At 40.6% G+C, this 23245-nt stretch overlaps 1 protein-coding gene across 4 annotated transcripts in view; it reads right to left on the minus strand.

Moving 5' to 3' along the window:
* The window catches only part of LOC144683564 (protein phosphatase 1 regulatory subunit 12A-like), a 301353-nt gene extending 278745 nt beyond the window's left edge, over window positions 1-22608 (minus strand). For all 4 annotated transcript variants that reach the window (XM_078546708.1, XM_078546707.1, XM_078546709.1 and 1 more), the window contains exon 1: window positions 22287-22608. In XM_078546708.1, the coding sequence (XP_078402834.1) occupies window positions 22287-22538 (252 nt within the window). In that variant the 5' untranslated portion in view covers window positions 22539-22608. The remainder of the gene's footprint in view (window positions 1-22286) is intronic.
* Window positions 22609-23245: the final 637 nt, after the last annotated feature.

Raw genomic sequence — 23245 nt, forward strand, 5'->3', positions numbered from 1 at the left:
TTTTAAAAATTAAAATATTTATTAACAAAATAAGAGGTGTCAAGCAAATACATAAGACTATAATTACTACTATAATAACTCTTAAAGTTCCTAACTGACCTGACCCCCAGTTACACTCCCTTGAAGGCAACGGTCCACAATAGATTTTAGATTTAAAACAAACTCAGCAAGTTAACACAATACCCTGGACAGTGGAATTCTAAATGACTCTTTGCCAACTCCCGTTTAGTTAGGCAGCAGAATTATGCGCAAATGCTGGAGGCTTCATTAAGGCTATTTCACACAGTCCTATTAGAGCTTACATGGCCTTCTCTTTTCACATAGCCTTTCGCTATTCTTTATATATGTTTCCCTTTTTTATATGTAAATTATATTGTTCCATATGTCTTTGAAACAAAAACTTTCATGGTGCCGATAGCCTTTGGGAAAAATAAACACATGTTTGCCTTGCTTATCTAGCTAGTTGTAAACAGACTAAGATCCCTTTGAAATCCAAAGTTCTGCCGAAGGGCCATGGAGGCTCGAAACGTTGACTGATTTCTTCTCCGCCGATGCTGCCAGACTTGCTGAGTTTTTCCAGGTAATTCTGTTTTTGTTTTGTTTTGGATTTCCAGCATCCGCAGTAGCTTTTAGCTTTTTGTTTTTATCTCTTCAGTTATCTAAAAATACAAATTCCCTTCACACCTTACCACCCAGCAGCCATGTTTACTCATTAGCATGTCAAACACTAGCATCTTTTGATGATTTAATGCTTGCAGTCTGCTGGGCTGCAAAATGTAATTAACTCACACACAGACCCAACTATACTTACCCTCATAAACCTACTTCAGAAAAACATTATGAAAAAATGTTAGTTTCATGACAGCTTCCCGAGAGCAAGATGGGGCATTGCAGTAATGAAGGTCGCGGTGCAACCTCGTGCCAGGTTGGATTGTGCATAGATAGTGGCAGATAGTATGCTGCAGGATGGAGTCGAGGACACAGCCCTACTTGACCCCGGTCCGAATGTGGATTGGGTCTGTGGTGGATTCGTTGGCCAGGATCGCGGCTTGCATGTCAGCATGGAGCAGGCGGAGTATGGTGACAAACTTTTGGGGGCAGCCGAAGCGGAGGAGGAAGATCCATAATCCTTCACAGTTGACAGTGTCAAAGGCTGAGAGGTCAAAGGAGGCCATGTAAAAGGGTTGGTGCTGTTCCCTGCATTTCTCTTGCAGTTGCCACACGGTGAAGATCATATCCATTGTGCCCCTTAGTGGGCGGAATCCGCATTGCGGCTCTGGGAGGAGCTCTTCAGCTACAGGGAGAAGCCAACGGAGAAGGATTCTTGCAATGACCTTCCCTGTGGCCAATGGCAGGGAGATTCCTCTATAGTTACCACAGTCAGACTTGTCACCTTTCTTGAAGATGGTCACGATTACAGCATCTCAGATCTCCTGACACATCTCCCTTACTTGGAAGGAGAGCAAGGCCATGTATTCATGCCAATAGTGCTTCTCCACCATGCTTTAGTGCTTCGACAGGGATTCCATCTACTCCTGATGCCTTGTTGCTCTTTAACTGTCGAATGGCCTTTCCTTCCTCGTGTCAGGTTGGATTGTGCATAGATAGTGGCGGATAGTATGCTGCAGGATGGAGTCGAGGACACTAGCATTGAAGACAGGGTATCTGTTAAGATGATCTTTGAAGTGCTCTTTCCAGCAGGCGCTGACTGCCTCTCTGTCCTTGATGAGTACTTCTCCTTTCTTGGCTAGGAGTGGGGTGGGGCCTTGAGTGCTTGGGCCATAGGTGGTCTTGACTGCGGTAAAGAAACCTCGCACGTCATGGCTGTCGGCTAACTGTTGGAACTCCTGCGCTTTCTCCACCCATCATGTGTTTTTTAGGTAGTGGGTTTTTTGCTGGACCTCAGCCTTCAGTAGAGTTGCTCACTTGCTCTCGAGTTGGGTTGCTGTTTCAGGTTTTGAAACACGTTGCACTTGTAGCTTATCAGCTCCTGGATTTCCTGGTTGCTCTCATCGAACCAGTCTTATTGTTTACTGGTCGAGTGACCAAGCATCTGTTCGCAGGTGATGGAGAGCTTGAGGGCAGGCCAGGCGCTGCGGACACTCTGCATCACTGGGTCACCGGGGGTCACCAGGCTAGCAATGAGGCACTGGCTGAATAAGGCTGTCATACCAGGGTCCTTGAATGCCTGAGTGTTGATTTTCCTGCGACATTATTTGTTGCTGTTGCTGCTTTGGGGCTACGTTAACGTTAATGACAGAGCGAATTAGACTGTGGCCCATCCAGCAGTTGTCGGCTCCTGCCATGATGGGTAATATGCATGTCCTAGCAGTCCCTCACTTGTCAATGATGTAGTCGAACAGGTGCCATTGCTTGGAGCAAGGATGTTGCCATGTGGCCTTGTACTCATCTCTCCGATGGAATGAGGTGTTGGTTATGACAAGGCTGTCTTCTAGGCATTTCATCAGGGGCAGGGTACCATTAGTGTTGGATTTCCCTATCCCCTCTCTGCCGATTACACCTCCCCAGAGGTCTGTGTCCTTCCCAACTCTGGTGTTAGAAGTCACCAAGGAGGATCAGCTTAGCGTTCGTTGGAGCTCGGGCCAGAGGTTGATCAAGACTCGAGTAAAATGCCTCCTTGGACTCGTCTGTAGCATCCAGTTAGGATGTATGCACTGAGGACTACAGCACATTGGTTCTGGGCTAGGATGAGCTGAAGGGTCATGATAAGCAAGGAGTGTCTTGGAGACAGCCAACCAGTTTGTTTTTTTAAGGCAAAGCCAACCCCATGGAGTTGGTAATCTTCTACTGGTTACGTTTCCAGAAGGTGGTGTAACCACCACCTTGTTCCTTGAGCTGGCCTTCCCCTGGCCACTGAGTTTCACTTAGCACAGCAATGGCAATGTCGAAATGTCTGAGCTCCCCGGCAACAATAGCAGTACGCCGTTCTGGTATGTCGCTGTTGGGATTGTCCATGAGGGTTCTTACTTTCCAGGTCCTGAACTTCATTTTGAGGGAGTGGATGATGCCTGTGAGTGTTCTTTTAATATGGGCTTCATGGAGCAAGGCCTTGGTCCAGTGGCAAGGGTGTCCGAGATGACTGGAGACCAGTCTCCGCTGTATGGGCCTAGGACATACAATCCTTATACTACATTCCCTTGGATGCGAGGGATGCCAACTCCTTCCTGTAAGATCTTGAACAGTTTGCTCTCAGAGAAGCTGAAGTAGCTTCGCTTCCTGTGATTCTAATTTCACTGCCACCTCCTCCCTGCTGATGTTAATGACCAGGCAGATATCGCCAAACGAGCCACTGTCGATTTTCCTGACTAGTTTATATTTTCCACCGACAATAAATTTTGCTTTCAAACCACTGGTGTTAGCCAGCCTCGTCATTATTAAATTTTTTTCTCTCTCACAGAAGCCACCGGGTTGTGTCGCTTTCCCCATCACCCCCCCCCCCCCCCCCCCCACCCCCTCCTGAATTATTTGGATCTGTTTCTTGCTTTTTCTATTCCCTTCCTTTCCTGCCCCAAGTGCCGTCAACTCTCCCTAATGCTCTATCTTCTCTCTCAATCAATTTTGAGAGAGAGAGAGAGAGAGAGGGAGAGAGAGGGGGAGGGGGAGAGAGAGAGAGATATTGATTGGCTATACTTAAGTTATGCAGGTAAACAGGAAGGTCCTACAAACAGTTAATACAAATGAACAGTTAGTATGTTTTTGGAAGTGCTGGGCAGGGAAGAACATTGGCCAGGACACTTAAGGGTGCTTGCCTGCTCCTGAGACTGGAAGATTTCATCTAAAAGCTTACACATTCATCAACACAGCACTCTCAGTACTGAGAGCTAAAATAGGGTCTTCAACATATCTTGCTAAACTGCATTATGTACTGTAAAATGTTTTACAGTAACAGATGTCAAACAAGTGGAAGTACATCACTCATTCCACCCCGTGCCACAAAAATACACAGTTGGTTGTAACCTGTAATGATTGTTCAGAAAAATCAGCATGAACACATGTAAAAAAAAAAAATCAGGTCTAAAATTTGTAAAGGAACTGGAAATCACTACCTGAAATATTACTCATCTTGTTAGATTCTGATTTTCCTGCACTTGGTTTCAGTCTTTACTTTTGCAAAAATACTAGTGTGTAATACAGTGAATGCCAGATCAGTCACTTTTCATGTTGCAAGGGATCAAACATTAAAAGATGGTTTAAAGAATTGACTTTTATATTTGACTTGCTGTTCATCCACAAAGTATCAATTATGTTGAACATTATAAAATTCAAATCAGGAAAATGATTTTTTTGCACAAGTAATAGTTTAATATGTTTATGGGATGCATTAGACAAGTTATTTTTAACTCCTATATTGACCTTCAGCTCTTCACGTGCCCCCCGACCTCCCCCAACAGCTTCAAAACATCTCAAAATGGAAGAGAAATTGGCATTGTTTCAAATGAGCATTTAATGTCCATTAGTTGTGCAAATACAAATTCCTAACCACAATAGCATCTGCACACATTGTAATAGGTCCCCAACAGGATGATAAAGGTGGGCCACCACTGCACAACAGGGAGACTCCTTCATTCCTGAAAGGGCTAGAGTTTAAGAAAAGAGGAATCATCTTGGAGCAAACAATACATCAGGTCAACAACCTCCCTGTCGCTTGCCATTTTAACACTCCACCCTGTTCTCTTGCCAACATGTCTGTCCTTGGCTTGCTGCATTGTTCCAGTGAAGCCCAACGCAAACTGGAGGAACAGCACCTCATCTTCCGACTAGGCACTTTACAGCCCTCTGGGCTGAATATTGAATTCAACAACTTTAGATCTTAAACTCCCCCTCCCCCCATCCCCACCCCGTTTCTTTTCCCCCCCCACCCGCTTTTTTTTTCAATAATTTATATAGATTCTTCTTTCCCCACCTATTTCCATTATTTTTAAATCTAAAACTAAAACCTTTAGTCTTTCCACCCCACCCCCACTAGAGCTGTACTTTGAATATCCTGTTTTCCATTCTTAATTAGCACTTTTCTCAGACAAAGACCACCACCTTCAACACCTCTTTGACCCTTTTGTCTGTGACATCTTTTGATTATTATCTGCTCACACCACACCCTCAATGAGTCTCTTCCCCTCTCCCCCCCCCCCCCCCCCCCCACCCACCTTAAACCAATTTATATTTCTCCCTTGTTGAAACTATGCTGCAGTTCTGCCGAAGGGCCATGAAGGCTCGAAACGTTGACTGATTTCTTCTCCGCCGATGCTGCCGGACTTGCTGAGTTTTTCCAGGTAATTCTGTTTTTGTTTTGTTAAGGTATATAATTGTTAAGGTATATAATACAGCTATGGAGTAACCATGAAACAGGCTGCAGCCCAACTTTAAATGAAACATCAGCAAACCACCTAAAAATGGCGAGACGCTAGTTAATTTGTAAAATACAAATGATTAGGAAGCAAAAATATAGCTTCAAATGGAACATACTAGGTAACAGAGTTACTTGGTACCCACGCCCCAAATTGATTCATCAAATAATGTGTCCAAAAGTTGCCTTTTTATAGTAAGAGCCAACACCAAAGTTGTCCCAGACTACAACAGATTTAGTAAATGTTACTTCCAATTATGATAATTGAATAAATATGCAAGAAGCTCTATGGTACTGTTAAGGACCGTGAATGAGTAAAGAAATCCGAACACCCAACAATTAACCACAGAACTACACCACAAGATTTCATGCTTTTTAACAGCACAAATTTTATTCTGTATAAAGAAATTAAACAAAGCAAGCACCACTAACTTAACTTATAGCTTATAAAGACTTATGCTATAAACTCAGTTCTACTTTTTACTTTGCCCACCACCTCCTCTTACAAAATCTTGAAGGTTAATTCACTTTTCCTGGGACCAACCTAAAAGGATGGCACAGCCCTCTGGAATTTATTTTAATTCTCCTTAGTGTTCCAGCTATTCCTCAAGGTACAAATTACATGGGGTTCCTTCCATTAACTTTTGGTTAAGCGATCCTTCAATTTTCCTTAAAGACTTCATGACTGTAGGCTCGTCAGCTCCTTGTCCTGGCTTTGAACATGTGTCGACCGTTTTCCCCCAGTCTTCTCCCACAGCTTCTGTATAGCTCTTTCTAAGCTAGCTATTCAAACTGACTGCTTTCTGCCACAAGGCTCTGCGAGGACCACTGCAGATTTCTTCCACTAGTTCAAGCCAGAAGAAATCTTCCAGCCACTTTTCCCTCACAAAACTCCAAACTAAAATGCCTGCTTCCGTCAGCAAACATACATGGATACATTAAAACAAAGAACCTTACCGAAGCTCCAGCCTAATTCATTATTTCAATGACAACATGACATGCTTTAAGCTGACTCAAATAAAAATACAAAGAAATGATTTTACCTTCAACACATCTCTGCTTCTGCAACTCATGAATAATGCTATCTCTAATAGAGTCTTATGAACCTCTTTCCCAGAATTGCCAGCTTTTAGTTCCTTTTATGGAGACACTGTAACAATAGACACCCCGGCTCTACCAAGAGGTTCAGGCATTTTCTATCAACTCTGGCCTTGTAAGACAAACACAGGTTAGCTTTTAAATGTAACTAACTCCAAGCTTATTTGAATTGCATTTAATTCAGAGTTGCTTATCAGTTTCTCAATCAAATGTTCCCATGTGTCTACCGTTAAAACTTTAATCCTTATACTGAAAATTAACTCAAACATATGAAAAATGAACTAGATATTCATATTTATGAATATGAAATATTCATTAATAAGTTACATTTAAAAAGTCAACCACCCTCCAAAGCAAGATTGCTTGTCTTATTTAAAAATCTCTCAGTCTAACAATTATTCAAAAGTGAAAATATGGCAAAACTAATACATCCAGCTCCAATCCATACAAGTTATGATTTGGGATCAGTCACTATTTCAGTTACATTTAACAATGTAACAGAAGTGTGTAGTACAGTATTTTTCATACCTACTCCAAGAGGTAAACATTGTTCAGTTTTTAATAAAATCAGACATTCCCTTAAGAAAAGTTCACTTTAAAAATCACAAAGCAGGTACAATCATCAATATTTGTTTTGCTACTCTAAACAAGTAAATACATGAAGCCAATCCTGCCTACGGGAAGATGCAATTTTCTCACCCTACCAGGTTCTCACAATCATTGGTAAGCTGAATGCAGTTTAGCACTTACAACTAATTAAACATATTTTTACATAGACTAATAAAGAACTAATGCACAGGAACCACCAAAGTAAAGTTTAGTAAAGACCAAAAAGACTCCTTCAAAAGGTTCATAATCTGAGGATACCAAAATGACAATTGGATCAGATTGCAAAGACATGTGATTTGATAAGTTTTGTCTAATAGTTCGGTGAATCAGTTTAGATTTTCACTGACATGCAGGTACAATGCAAATGAAGCTCAAGGCCAGCATCAGAACCTAACTAGACACCAGAAAGCAGGTCAAAACTGAGCAAGGTGGGCTCAATTTGCTGTCAGTTTAAACCTTGGCACTGAATTATACTTTTAAGGTTAGCACAGACAAAATAGGTCAGCTTTGCACCAAAGTTAAGACTTATATGGTGGCAAATATGTCAGTGTACAAGTCAACAAGCAGGCACATGGCTTCAGAAAAATACTTTGTTGTACACTTAGCTCTTTTCTGTATAAGTTCCTGTTAAATTACAATCACTGTACTATGGCCCAGGTCTTCCTATCAAAATAACAGTGACATTAAAGAAACTCACTGTGTAAATAGCATGGTAATTTGCATTGTGTCATTTTAAAAAGGAGGTTGTTTGGCTCACCATTGAAATACAGTGAATGGTGTAAAGTTGCTGTATCTGCATGGTAAATATGAACTAAACTCAGCACAGAAAGTCAGGTCTTGTCTATATCAGTAAGTACCCTTTTAATAATTGTTAGTTACAACCTATCAACCTCTCTATGAAAATGGCTCAACAACATTCAACCAAAGCAACTCTCTGCTTCAGCACACCATCCACCAACTTAAACTCGATCCACCAGCAATGCACAGTGGCAGCACTGTGTACTGTACACAAGATGCACTCCAGCAACTCACCAAGCCTCCATCGACAGCACCTCCCAAACCCAAAACCTCTACCACCTAGAAGGACGAGGGCAGCAGATGCACGGGAACACAGCCACCTGCAAGCTTCTCTCCAATTCACACTATCCTGACTTGGAACTATATCATTTCCTTTACTGTCACTTGGTCAAAAACCTGAAACTCCCTCACTAACAGCACTGCTGGTGTACTTACACCACACACCAGCAGCAGTTCCTGAATGTGGCTCACCACCACCTTCAAGGCAATTGGGGATGGGCAACAAATGCTAACTTTTCTAGTGATTCTCACAGCTCATGAAGGAATCAAAAAAAAACTTAAGTGTGGAGTCTCATTCCTTCATATTATAATTATTGGAAATTTTTTAAAATGTTAAAATTGACATTTGACAATCCATACTTTTTTTAAGCAATGTTAAACTTTTCCCTTGTGCCTTTATTTTTCCTCAATTCACCTTTTCCATGCTGGATTTGTTTCAACCATTCTAATTTACACTTCATGCTGTTAATTCCACAATTCTTAAATCCGATTGGTTAAAGAGATGCATGTTGTTTGCCCTCTTCACTCAGGTCTCAGATTTCTGTTTTTCTCACTGCAACTTCATCAGCTCTCATATTCAGCAACTTGTCAAATTAACATTAGATGTCATTAATGATGTAATTTTAGCTCAATATCTCTGTAATACTTATTTTGCTAATTTATGAATCTGCAAAAAGTTTGGTTTTTGGTCATATATTGATTTTGACAAAGCAAAATTAAGGTAAAGGAATTTCTGATAGCTGGCATACATTCGTCTGCAGAAATTGTGAATTCATATTTCATCCTTTTCCTGCACCATGTGCAGCCAAGGAGAGATGAGGAAATATACATTTATGCTTGGTCATATCTCTAATATGGATTGAATATGTACAGCTTAAATGACCAAGTAGTGAAACACATACTACAAAGCACATTTGGTGGCATTTGGGAGAGACAATGGCGTAGTGGTATTGTCACTGGACTAGTAATCCAGAGACTCAGGGTAATGCTCTGCAGACACGAGTTTGAATCCCACCACGGCAAATGGTGGAATTTAAGTTCAATAAAAATCTGGAATTAAAAGTCTAATGATGACCATGAAGCCATTGCCGATTGTTGTAAAAACCCATCTGGTTTACTAATGTCCTTTAGGAAAGGAAATCTGCTGTCCTTACCTGGTCTGGCCCATATGTGACTTCAGGCCCACAGCAATGTGGTTGACTCTTAAATGCCCTCTGAACAAGGGCAATTCTGGATGGGCAATAAATGCTTGCCTAGCCAGCGACACCCATATCCCATGAACAAATACATTAAAAAAATCAAAATCAAACTGCTGGCCCCTCCATTCACCAAGATCTCAGAAGCTCTCAACAAGCTCTCTCATTATCAGCATGCACTTTCATCAAAAATGTTTTGCCTCATGAGGCACAGGACAAACATCTAACGAACAAAATGCTCTGCTCCGCAAGTTCTGGTTCTTTACCTTTAAGTTCTGAATAAAAATCTCAGCACATCATTAGTGTTACACAATACAGCAGCATAAACAAGTATCTGGTGTAGATGGACTAGCTGCAGAATAGCAACCCAAACAAATCCAGCTAGCTACAGCACTGGCAGAATCAAAATTTCAACTCAAGGAATTATAGAAAAACTGAAAAAAAAAATCAATCTTGCATAAAAGGATACCAGACTGCTAAAGGACATTTTAGATTTCAAAAATAAAGCAGTGAATTTTAATGCAGCTGCAGATTCTACAAGTTACAAGGAAATTTCAGGTCATGTTAAATAGCTTTTATTCAACACAACTGATCACGTTAAACAGCTTTTATTCAATACTACTTTCGTTTAAAGTTGTCCAGTTAAATCATATTTTAAGATTTAAAATTATGAAGATAAAGATTAGATTTACAAGGGTTCAAAAAGCACTTTCAGCATGTGATATGATTGTTTAATGGAGACCGAGCTAGAAAAATTACATCAGGTGTATGACCCAAATTAGGAAGAAATTCTGAACAATGAAGTGCACCTCAAAACATTGTGAATAAGCCTTAATTGGACAGCTCAATGACAAGAATTACTAACAATGCAGTCTAGCAAAAAATAAACACTAATACGTTTCAATGTCAAGAAATTTGGTAATTTTTTAAAAATTCATTCATGGGTGTAAGCTTCGCTGACTAGACCACCATTTATTGCCCATTCCTAGTTGCCCTTGAGGTGGTGGTGGTGAGCTGCCTTCTTGAACCGCAGCAATCCCTGTGGAGTAGGTACACCCACAGTGCTGTTAGGAAGGGAGTTCCAGGAATTTGACCCAGCGACAGTGAAGGAACGGCGATATATTTCCAAGTCAGGATGGTGAGTGACTTGGAGGGGAACTTCCAGGTGGTGGTGTTCCCATCTATCTGTTGCCCTGGTCTTTCTAGATGGTAGTGGGTTTAGAAGGTGTTGTCTAAGGAGCCTTGGTGAATTCCCACAGTGCATCTTGTAAATGGTACACACTGCTGCTACTGTGCGTCAATGATGCAGGGAGTGAATGTTTGTGGATGCGGTGCTAATGAAGCAGGCTGCTTTGCCCTGGATGGTGTCAAGTTTGAGTGTTGTGGGAGCTGCACTCATCTAGGCAAGTGGGTGGTATTCCATCATACTCCTGACTTTTGCCTTGAGGATGGTGAATAGGAATTAGAGAGTCAGGAGGTGAGTTACTCGTCGCAAGATTCCTAGCCTCTGACCTGCTCTTGTAGCCACAGTATTTACATGGCTAGTCCAGTTCAGTTTCTGGTCAATGGAAACCCCCAGGATGGTCATAGCGGGGACTTCAGTGATGGTAATACCATTGAACGTCAAGGGACGATGGTTAGATTCTCTCTTGTTGGAGATTGTCATTGCCTGGCACTTCTGTGACACGAATGTTACTTGCCACTTGTCAGCCAAAGCCTGGATATTGTCAAAATCTTGCTGCATTTGGACATCGACTGCTCAGTATCTGAGGAGTCGCGAATGGTGCTAAACACTGTGTAATCATCAGTGAACATCCCCACTTCTGACCTTATGATGGTAGGAAGGTCATTGATGAAGCAGCTGATGATGGTTGGGCCGAGGACACTACCCTGAGGAGCTCCTGCAGTGATGTCCTGGAGCTGAGATGACTGACCTCCAACAACCACAGCTATCTTCCTTTGTGCTAGGTATGACTCCAACCATCAGAGAGTTATGCCCCCAATTCCTATTGACTTCAGTTTTGCTAGGGCTCCTTGGTGCCACATTTGGTCAAATGCAGCCTTGACATCAAGGGCAGTCACTCTCACCTGACCTCGGGAGTTCAGCTCTTTTGTCCACGTTTGAACCAAGGCTGTAATGGAGGTCAGAAGCTGAGCTGATCTAGCGGAACCCAAACTGGGCATCAGTGAGCAGGACACTTTAAATGTCCAGCTCTAACCTAAGGGATATAAGAACCTTACATTGCATATGAAGAAAAATGACCTAGAGATGCTCTACAGCAATATACCAAAAAAGGGTTTTAAGTATCTTCAGTTAGTGTGTAACAAAGACGACCCTGGCCTCGAGGTGTGTTTGAATTTAAGCACCTTCTCTAAAATAATTGAAGGGCATGAAGTAAGTTAGGCTAAGTCTTAACCAGGTTTTCACTGAGTACAAGTTCTTTTAACTTTTCTTCATCTCAGTTCAGAGGCCACAAAGATAGCTGGTGCGACTATATGTAGAAGTAGAGCAGAAGGTGCATAATCTAGATTACTGAAGCAAAGCATAACCTTACTCTGATACACTTTATCTGGCAGTAGTAGGCATGGATACTTTGTATGTTAACTAGCAAAAAATAGCATTTAGTTCAGATTATATACTTCACCTTAAATGAATAAAATAACGATCACACTAAACCCTACTAGTTTCAAATCTGGCATGTCTTTTCCAATGAAATGTTACACACAGCAAACTGAAATTATTTAGATGTAAGTCACATATTTTGCAACGAAGATCCTGAAGTGTATCATTATGACAACTGTTCAATTGTGATATTAGCTCCTTCAACATGGTTTGGTTCAAAATATGAATAAAGGCACAATATTCTTTGAAGTAATTAGATTTATATTTTTGCAAACACAATTTCATCTCTATAAACTTATTTTGAAAACACCTTTACTAAACAGGTCAGTAGGAAAATATTCACATTTTACGTACAATTGAAACTGTGTGCAAAGATTTCAAGGCAGATACAATGCATCTCTTAATGTCAGCATTATTACATATAAGCATTAGAGGTCACAGCTCAAACTTAACTAAGTATTTCTCAGTAACTCTGCAATCTTTCATAACATCTACTGCTATAAATACACAGTGACTACTTAAGGTGTCTCACACTCACACACAACAGCAGTCAGGATATAACTTTGAAGACCAAAAACTGCAAAAGAAAAAAAATCATTCTGATGCTGCAGCATACTTATCAGTAATTTGCTTATATGCTTCAATTGACATAGCTTACAATTAAGAGATCCATAACAGATTACATAGAATAGCTAATTCACACAGACCTAATTACTACACATGATCAAGGAACCAAGAATAACCACTCTCTTCTGGTCTGTGACACATTTTTGATTTAGATACAGTATAGAATACAGCTGATTACTTTCAACTCATCAGACAAAAATGTAATAATTCCTGGAGGAATCAAGATAATCAAAATTTGTAATCTGTCACTTTTTGCACTGGAAAAATATCATAGTATAATTTTGAAGCGACCTGATATTTATTGCAATAGTTTTGCAATAAACTAAGAGAGTACACTTCCACAAAACTGGTTTATTTGAATAGGCATTCAAGTAACAACACTCCATGGCAATGCAATATAAATCAGAAATCCTAAATTGAATAGGTAGGCAGAGCTGGTTTAATTTCTTAGTTGGAGCACCCTGAAGCAGAAAACATTGGGGTGAGGAAAGAGAGAAGCAGGGATGAAGGGGAAAATAAAAATGACATGGGCTTGTTTCAAGCTCAGGGTCTTCAGATTTTCTCTCAGGTTCAGCAGTCTGAGAAACTCTGTAAGCAGTTTGAATCTCTAACATTCTACCCATGGAACAGTGACCCAGTAGAAATTGTGACCTGAACTGGATATTCTTGTTTCCCCCATGTGCTTCTTCAATCTCAAATACAGAAGCTTCCGCACAATTGTTATGTGCATAACTGCAAATAATGTCCACCGTAATTCTTTAACATTGAACACACTTCATTTGAACACAATTAGTAGCATCTTCTGTTTCTCAGGCCAACGATAATGGTTCAAATCCCATTCCGGGACCTTTACCCATGAAACTAGGCTGACAATTCAGCGGATGGCTGAAGCAGTGTTGCACTTATGGAATGCTGCCACCCATCAATTGAGACATTAGAAGATGGATGTTAAACTGTTCCAGGCAGGGTGTGAGGAATTGCACCCAACTATCATGGCTAATGTTCCTTTCTCAACCACAATCAAATATGGATTAAATTGGTCAGTTATTTCATCGCTTTTTGAGGGGCCTCTTGTACACAACAATATAGCTGTTGTGTTCATTTACAAAAGCAACAGTGGATGTAGTCAAAGAGTAACTAATTGCAACTGAAATGTTTTGGGACATCACAAGAAACATCAAGTCCCTAAATGCATGTTTTGTTTATATAAATTCCTTTTTAACCATATGCCAATATCCACTTAGAAGGCAAAACAACACTAATCTGCTACACTTAACTTGATTGTTAAAAGCCATAACAATATCAAGAGCTACTTCTTTCACAGCTATTTTCAACTGGAGATGCTTTTATTCTATACCCTAAAGTACGAGACTCCCAAACCACCATAAGGTCTGACTTTTGCTTTCCATTCCAGTAGCACTCCCTCAGTTTTCCATTCTTCCAAGACCAAGAATCTTGAAGAGGTCCAGAGTTGCTGAGGACAGCCTCATGCAGATAACCAGCAGCAGCTTCACAGGCCTGATCAAAGAAAGTTCTTAATCAAAGATGCCATATATTGCACTAAGCTACTTACATTTATCACCATAAGTTCTTTCATTATAAAAAGTTGCAAGAGTGTTAGAAGCATTAAATAATGAAAAAAGTCAAATCTTGCTGCCTATTTCTGACCTGAAGCTACAAATGTTCATATATTTTCTAAACTGCAAAATGTCTCAAACCTGAATGACTTGGATAGTGCTTTAATTGCAGCTGCAGCGTTCAATGAAGAGAAGTCAGCTTCAGGATCTAAATAACAAATACACCTGCTATAAAACCATGTATCATCTAAATTACTGTAATCTAAAGCTACAAGACTTGCTAATATTTGAAAAAAATTGCAAGACAACTGAATTATAGCAGCATAAGAAAAAGGCAATCCATTACTATCAACTAGCATTATCAACTGAAGAAAACAGATATCTTGTACATGGAATATGCAGAAAAATCTTAAAACCTGAGCATATCTGCATCATACTTCTTGTGCTGCAATTCCTGCATTACCAAAACAGATATTTTTCATGTGATCATTTAAGATACTGAACAATTCAACAACTTTATTTATCCCAAGCCACCTCAACTTTAAAAGGACTAAACAATTTCCATTTACTTTGTGTTGGCCTTTCATGTGTTTCAGCTATCAGTAATTGACATCTTTTGTCTCTGCATCACCTCACTAAATGATGTGTTATAGTGTCTAACAGTCTCGTATTAAGCAGTATGCAGGTCATTGAACTTACTTCCTTCTTCTCTACAATTAACGTATATGTTGGTTCTCTCTCCTTTTCCCATTTTTCCCTAATCTAAATGGCTGTTTATCTTTCAAGTTCTAATAAACCATTACAAGCCAAATGTGTTTATTTCCAATATTTGCAGATGATCAACAACCAGCTTTATATTAACAGTGTTTTCTATTTTTATTTCATGTTTCCAGTTGTAAGTGTTTAAGAAAGCAAGATCTGGAGACTGAATAGGACAGTTGCTCACTATTCCCTGGGAGTAGCTATCACTCAAATCAGCAATCTTTTTGAGTAGATTTAAATCTCTGGAATAGGTGCACCCATGCCAAAATCACCTGATATTTGAATGGCATATGGCCAAGTTAAAAAAAATCTGCTGCCGCTGTCAAAATGCCTTGAGGCTTATGGATTCATAGCTTATTACACATTATATACTGGTTATCAAAACTGATTTTGCAGTGGTCCAAAATAAACTAAAGATTTTAAAAAGCATTTGCTTACAATTAAAATTAATTATGCTCCAAAAAATACTATTCCTGCAATTATTCCAACAAAAATGCCACAAAAAAATTCAGTTAAAATAATAAACAGCAAACCTAAACTTGAGTTTTATGCTTCAAAGGCTGAACATAAAAAATAAGAGCAGGAACAGAACAACTGGCTCATCAAGACTGCTCTGCTAATCAATACAATCATAGCTAATCTTCAGCTTCAATGCCACATTACTGCCCACTCCCTAAATCCCTCAATTCCCTGAGACAGCAAAAATCTGCCTATCCCAGCCTTAAATATATTCAATGATGGAACTTCTACAACCCTCTGGGGTAGAGAATTCCAAAAATTCATAACCTTTTGAGTGAAAAAATTTTGCATGTCAGTCCTCAATGATCAACTCCTTGTCCTGTGATCGTGCCATGTTTTAGATTCCCCAGCTAACAGAAGCCACCTTGCAGTGTCTACCCTGTCAAGCCCCCTCAGAATCCTATGGTTCAATGAGATCATCTCACATTCTTCTAAACTCCAAAGAATGCAGACCGAATTTACTCAGCTTCCCATCATGGAACAGCCCTCTCATCCCAGGGAACTTTCCCTGCACTGCTTCTGATACTAGTATATCCTTCCTTAAATATGGAAATAAAATCTGCACAGAATTCTAAGTATGGTCTCACCAAAGCCCTGATTGTAGCAATATTTCTTTATTCTTGTATTCCAATCTCCTTACAATAAAAGTTAACAATAAAAGTCTGCCCTCCTAATTGCTTGCTGTACCTGAATGCTAACTTTGTATTCCTGTATAAGTACACCCAAGCTCCTCTGATCATTTACAACTTTCACAACTTTAAAATTCTGCTTTCCTATTGATACGACTGAAGTGAGTAAATTCACAGTTCCTTTCTTTTATTCGTTCACAGGATGTGGGCTTCACTGACTTGGCCAGCATTTATTACCCATTCCAAATTGCCCTTGAGAAGGTGATGCTGAGCTGCCTTCTTGAACTGCTGCAGTCTACAGCGCTTTTGGAAAGGGAGTTCCAGGATTTTGACCCAGCAACAGTGAAGGAATGGTGATATAGTTCCAAGTCAGGATGATATGTGGCTTGGAGGGGGGCTTGCATGAAGTTCCCATGCATCTGCTGCCCTTGCCCTTCTGGTGGTGGAGGTCACAGTATTGGAAGATGCTGTTGAAGCAGCCTTGGCAAGTTGCTGCAGAGCATCTTGAAGATGGTACACAGTGCTGCTGCGTCGATGGTAGAGGGAGTGAATGTTTGAAAAGTGGTGGATCGGGTGCCAATGAAGTAAGCTGCTTTGTCCTGGACAGTGTCAGGCTTCTCGAGTGTTGTTGGAACTGCACTTACCCAGGCGAGTGGAGAGTATTCCACCAGACACCTGACTTGTGCCTTGTAAATGGTGGACAACTTTGTAGAGTCAGGAGGCGAGTTACTCGCCAGAGAATTTGTAACCACAGTATATACATGGCTGCTCCAGTTCAGTTTCTGGTCAATGGTAACCCCCGCCCCATGATGTTGATTTTGGAAGATTCAGCAATGTAAATGCTACTGAGTGTCAAGGGCAATAGTTAGATTCTCTCTTGTTGGAAATAGTCATTGCCTGGTACTTGTGTGGCATGAATGTTATTTACCACTTGTCAGCCCAAGCCTAAATATTGTCCTGTCTTGCTGCTTATGGACACTGACTGCTTCAGTAGTTATTTATATTTCTTCTTTCATGGGATGTGGGTGGCACTGGCATGGCCAGCATTTGTTGCCCATCCTAATTGCCCTTGAACTGAGTGACTTCCTAAGCCATTTCAGAGGGCAGTTAAGAGTCAGCCACATTGCTGTGCAGCCGGAGTCACACGTCAGCTAGACCATGTAAGGATTTCCTTTCCTAAGGGATATTAGTGAATCAGATTGGTTTAACAACAATCGACGATGGTTTCATGATCACCATACTGAGACTTCATGGTCAACATTACTGAGGCTAACTTTTAATTCCAGATTTATGAATGATTTTAATTCCACCAGCTGCCGTGGTGGGATTTAAACCAGTGCTCCCAGAGCTTTAGCCAGGGCCCTCTGGATTACCAGTCTAGTGACATTACCACTACGCCACCACCTCCCCTCTCCATCTGCCATCTTATTGCCCACTTACCTAAACTTGTCTATATCTCTGTGTAGCCTCTTTGTGTCCTCCTCACAGCTCACATGCCCACCTAATTCTATATTGCTAGCAAATTTAGGTACTTTACTTGGTCTCTTTGTCTCAGTCAGTAGTACAGATTGTAAATAGCTGATCCTTGAAGCACTCCACTAGTCCCATTTATCCCTAACCCTAAATGATCAAACAGGGTTTTTTTTTTTTGCAAAACCATATTAACTTAGAAAAGCATGAATAAACAAGTGCATTTTTAAGACTTCAATAGGTTCCAGAATTTTCCCGACAACTGATGTCAGGCTACCTGGTTTGTAGTTCCTTGTTTTCTCTCTCCCTCTTTTCTTGAACAGTGGTGTTACATTTGAAACAGCAAGCTTGATGTAGAATTAGAGCGCAAAGCTATCCTGTCAGACAATGGCTACCCTGATCAGATCATTGTTCGCAATGCATCATGCAAACTTGCAAATGGACCCCAGACCTGAAGAGTGCCTTAAATTACCCTGCGAAGGAAAAGTATCCCAAGAATTTGAACAACAGGTTAAGCAAGCCATTGCAGACTGCTACTATGCAGTGACTACGCAAGTGGTATTTTCCATGAATAGGATATTGCTGTCAGTCCAAAAAGACATTCTGTCTACCACATAATTGAGTAATGTTATATATGAATTTCAGTACTGGTGCAATGCCAGGTACGTTGGCCATACACCCCAGTGATTGGTTGATCAAACAGTATGATCCTTCGGTTGTTCATAATAAGCAAAGTGCAGACCAAACTCAACTAACCCACACTTAGAAAACCCAAAACAAAACGTCTGTTAGATGCGATTCCATGTTTGAGCAGCACTTGAGCAATCCTGAATGTACTAAAAGCTACATTAACCAATTGAAATGAATCAGCCGAACTCGTAAAATGGTTCATTTACACGCACTAGAAGCGACATACATTCAAATGTGGGACCTGTTCTCTGCAAGCAAAAGGAATGTGTTCAAGCCTTGCGTCTTTTTTTTTGCACTACCCAGGATCTTGGGGAGCCCCTCGGTCCCTGTTCCTTTCTCCATGGCAACACCTCAGCTAGAGACGTTTTGCCAACCAATCAGCACCCCTTTCTCCTATAGTATAAATTGTTGTGTTCGTTTGAAATTTGGCATTCTTATGTTTGTCCTGATGAGCACAAGCTGAAAAGCTTCAGCAACATGTCTCTCTTTTCAGCAATATTCAAGTTTTCCAAATCACTACTTTCTCAACCCTTAGCTATTAAAAATTTGTTTTGCTGAACTAAACCTTGAAATAGCTTGGCAGAATCGCAAACATTAAAGTAGGAAGCAGTTTCACATTATAAATTGAAGGAGACAGTGCAAATTGATTGAATCAGGAAGCACAATATAAACCTTTGAGTAAAAATCTAATATCACCACTTGAATCAAGGTTATACAGCTAAAACACCACAAGTAACCTAGTTTTAAACTATGACATGACAACTTGGCTATAAATATACCTGCTCATTCAGTGCACTTCTCTTCTGTGCAACACAGTACAATGAAATGCATACAATACAAATCAAAAGCATTACCCAAAAATGCAATGTATTTTTACCAGCAGAAAATGATTGGGGAGTGGGGGACGAAGAAGAAAGTGAAGGATGTGTATTCATTACACAATTACCCTTATGATCAACTTTGGATAAAATACAACCATTTCTTGTCCCAGAATTGTATTATTTTCCCAATAGTCGAGTCTTTTTTTTCTACAAAAAGGTAGGGAAATAATGGTTTACACTTCAAAGTTTAAATTCAGCTTGTCTTGATTCACAAATTTCAATGGTTTGCAAGAAAAGCTAAAGGGACCAATTTATAAATGCAGTCTCAAAGTATACTGTAAAATTAACCCTGTCTAGTGCCCTACTATACTTTGAGCATGTGTAAAAAAGGTACATGCCAGAATTTTAACAATTTTCATACTTTCAAAGCATATAATAAGATAAGCTACATAAAAAGTTGTCAGCACTTGCAGGTGCCCACTTGTTCAAATACAGTACTATCAGTAGTTTAATACCACCAAAAGCACTTCACTGGCACTGATTAATGTTTACATAGGGTACATTTAGAGATTACAGAGTGTCATCTACAAGCATAAAGTACCTTGCCTGTTCTATAATTCAATAAACTGGATTGCTGTCATATAGCAGAATACAATTTAATTAAATGTTCATAAAAAACAAAGGAGAAATAACGCTCAATTTTATTTTTTACAAACACGCATACAAACTCCACACATAACTGATAGATTGAATGGTAGACTTGCAAAACATGGTAAACTTTAACATACTGAAAGTTTTCTCATATGGTATATTTTACATAACCAGGAACCCCAAGACAAAAACGCATGAAACTGTTTGTACACATTTAATGTCATAGAACCCTAAATATGCCACACACATTACCTATTTCAATCAGCAATGTGTGTCCATTACTGCCTTTCTTTGGTGCCTGAGCAAAGTGGAAGCTGTCAGTTTCCCTCTCTACTCACTAGAATATTCTTAAAAATATTTGACTTTCATATATGTCTTCCTCGTCTGTATCAGAGTCATTAGTAAATCCACTGACAATCCAACAAAAATATGAATACAAGCAAAGCTGTACCCAAAAGTTAATTCCATGAGAAAGGTCCATAATATTTTTGATCAGTCCGCAACATAACCTTTTGACTTGGTTTTGAGATTGTCAACTTCGATGCATTTTCAAGGACTTTAGCAATCTAACGTTCTACTGTAAATTGTTTCAAGTGCCATATAATGCACTAGTAAACAGAACATGTCAACTGTAACAGCATCTAGTTACTGTAACAGATGATAACTTCCTCCACACTGATGCAGAGGAAAAGCAAAATACCAGCAACTTCATATACGCTGCCGATAAGAACTGATGTAGATTTTACACATGTACTAATTTTGTAACCGCTATACAGGACTTAACTTATACATAAATACAAATAATCAAACAGTGGGTGAAATCAATGTATATGTGCATGTGAGAGAAAGTGTGTATTTAAAGGAATCTGGTGATAGATCATTAGAATACAATGGACTGCATCAAAATCTTCCCACATGCCCTCACACTGCACACTTAGGCTGTGATTTTTGCATTATTAAATTTTGGCATTGGAACTCCTACCTCCCATTAGCACAAGCTATTTTTCCTTAAGGTCACCAACTGTCATTACAGCTGATAAATTTAATTGCTTCGCTTTAAGCCATGTGACAATGTTTTCAAAGAGATAGTTATGATGTAGTAGCAGGATTGAAATGCCAACTTGTATTTATATAGCACGTTAAGCATAATAAAACATCCCAAGACACTTCACAAGAGCATTTGAAGACATTACACTGAGCCACAAGGAGATATTAGGTCAGATGACTAAAGGCTTGGTCAAAGGGGTAAGTTTTAAGAAGTGTCAAAAAGGAGGAAAAGTGAGATAGGGAGGCAGAGAAGTGTATGGAGGGAATTCCAGAACCAAGGGCCCAGGCAACCGAAGGCACGGCCACCAATGGTGAAGCAATGATTAGGAATGCACAGGAGACGAAAATCATCAACTAAAAGCATGGCAGTTTCCCTTATCTATAAAACTCCTGCAGCGAGTACAACCTCGATTTAAGTGAACTACCTGGCAAACTAACATGATAAAAGTCAGCAAAGTTACAGAATCACTAGAATATAATAAATTGTTGCAACTTCCATACAAGGTGAAACAAATTATACAGCTGAATCAAACACCTTAACAACAGAAAGTGTTGCTTCATTTCCTCCAAGTGAAATCTAACATTATATCAACAACGGGTTCGTAAACAATCGTCTTTGCTCCTGCCAAGTAAGTACAAGCTATGTTACACTTCGATGAAAAACCAGTATTAAACGTTGAGTTAAAAATACATACTATACCGTGTACCCAAATTAGTTCAGAAATGCAGGATTGCTCACTTTCTTTTGGGTGGGGGAGCATTTTGAATCTCAAATTTGGCTTTTTTTTGGGGGGGGGAGGGGGGTGTCACATCGAAACCGACATTTGGCAGAGTAAATTACCTCACATCCAAATCGACATGTATTGCTTTAAATAGACAATGGAACTGTAAAACACGGCTCTTGTTAACTGCAGATTTAACATTTAAAAGCATTGCAAACGCCTAATAACGCCCAGAGCTGTTTCCTGGTGTACCAGGTACTGCACTATGTGTAGTAACCATCCACCGATGTCCTTCACACCTTGAGTGCGTTTTTGCTGCAGGACCGAGTTGTCCTTTCTCGTTACTTTTGCCAATCGTCTCTGAGGGGGAGACGGAGGGAAGGGACTGGGATGAGAACAGGTCAGATATCGGAGAATGAAATGGAGACAAAACAAATGCAACTCGCGTGCCAAAACACAAACAAAACATCAACTGCAATTCCTTTCGGTGAAGGAAAGTCAGAAGAGAAGAGAAGGGGGTTCCTTGCAGCAATAATGTGTTCAAGATAGCCCAGGACAACCTGCCGAAACAGGAATGTAAACAAATCAGCCCTCCTGACTGCACTGGCCATACCACAGCAGCTCCTTGAATTAAGTGATGGATCAATGGGAGCTCCTGTTGCACCCATTATCCGGGGGCGTGGGGTGGGATAGAGAGCCAGCCCCGGCACACCAGTCCCCTCAGAGCCGGTGCGAGTGTCAAGGTGAGGGTGAACAGAGCCCGGCCTCGCCTCGCCTCCCCTCCCCTGCCCTCCCCGCGGTACCTGGTGCAGCGCCGTCAGCCCGTCCACATTGGCGTAGTTGATGTCAGCCCCGCGGTCCAGCAGCCGCTTCACCTCCTCGGTGTCGCCGCTTGAGCAGGCGGCCAGGAACACGGCGCCGTCGTCGAACTTGACTCGGGTCTTCTTCTTCTTGAAGACGGGGGGCTCCAGGTCAGTCTCGGAGCCCAGCCAGCGCTTGAGCTGCTCGCCCCGCCGATGCTTAGCGTTATCCGCCCGCTTCCGATCATCCGCCATCTTCCCGCCGCACACACTCCCAAAACAATCCCCTCCCCCCCAACAGACCACCGCCCGTCTAACTAACTCTACGCGCAGCGCCCGCACCACCACAGCGCGCATTGAGCACCGCCCTCCCACACGGGACCAATAACAGCGGACTTCACCGCCCTCATCTGTCAATTATTGGACAGGCTGGCAATCAGTCAAAAAAACTTTCTCGCCATCAGGTTAGGTTGCATTATTTACATTGGTTGAAACTCGCGAGAGATTCGACGCCAACCACAGCGCCACCTGGGCAGAGGATGAGGCTGCAAATGGAGCAGAGGCGCAGGTGTGTCTTGAAAGGTTCGTCTATCATGTGTTGTACAGCAGCTACTGTTGTAAACAAACCTGTTTATTCGTCTATCATATGCAGTTTAGTTTAAGTCTTAAAATTCCAATCTAATGCCCCACACGTTGACTTTTTTCACTTCTTAATTGACACTTCTGTCAATGTAACTTAATGATATAACTGATTTTCCACAATCTTACTGTGATCAGCATTACAATAATCTGTAAGAGGCATCCATGGTTGTTGTTGCATATTATTGATACAGGTATTTATCTGAAAAAAATCAGAGACATTTTTTTTAAATCCTAGAGCTTTTTACGACTACGTACATAACCCATAACTTTATAACCATGTTGTCCACATGTTTATAGAAAAGAAAATACAAAAGCTAGGT

The sequence above is a fragment of the Cetorhinus maximus genome, chromosome 8, assembly GCF_964194155.1.
Source record: "Cetorhinus maximus chromosome 8, sCetMax3.hap1.1, whole genome shotgun sequence".
NCBI classification, from domain to species: Eukaryota; Metazoa; Chordata; class Chondrichthyes; order Lamniformes; family Cetorhinidae; genus Cetorhinus; species Cetorhinus maximus.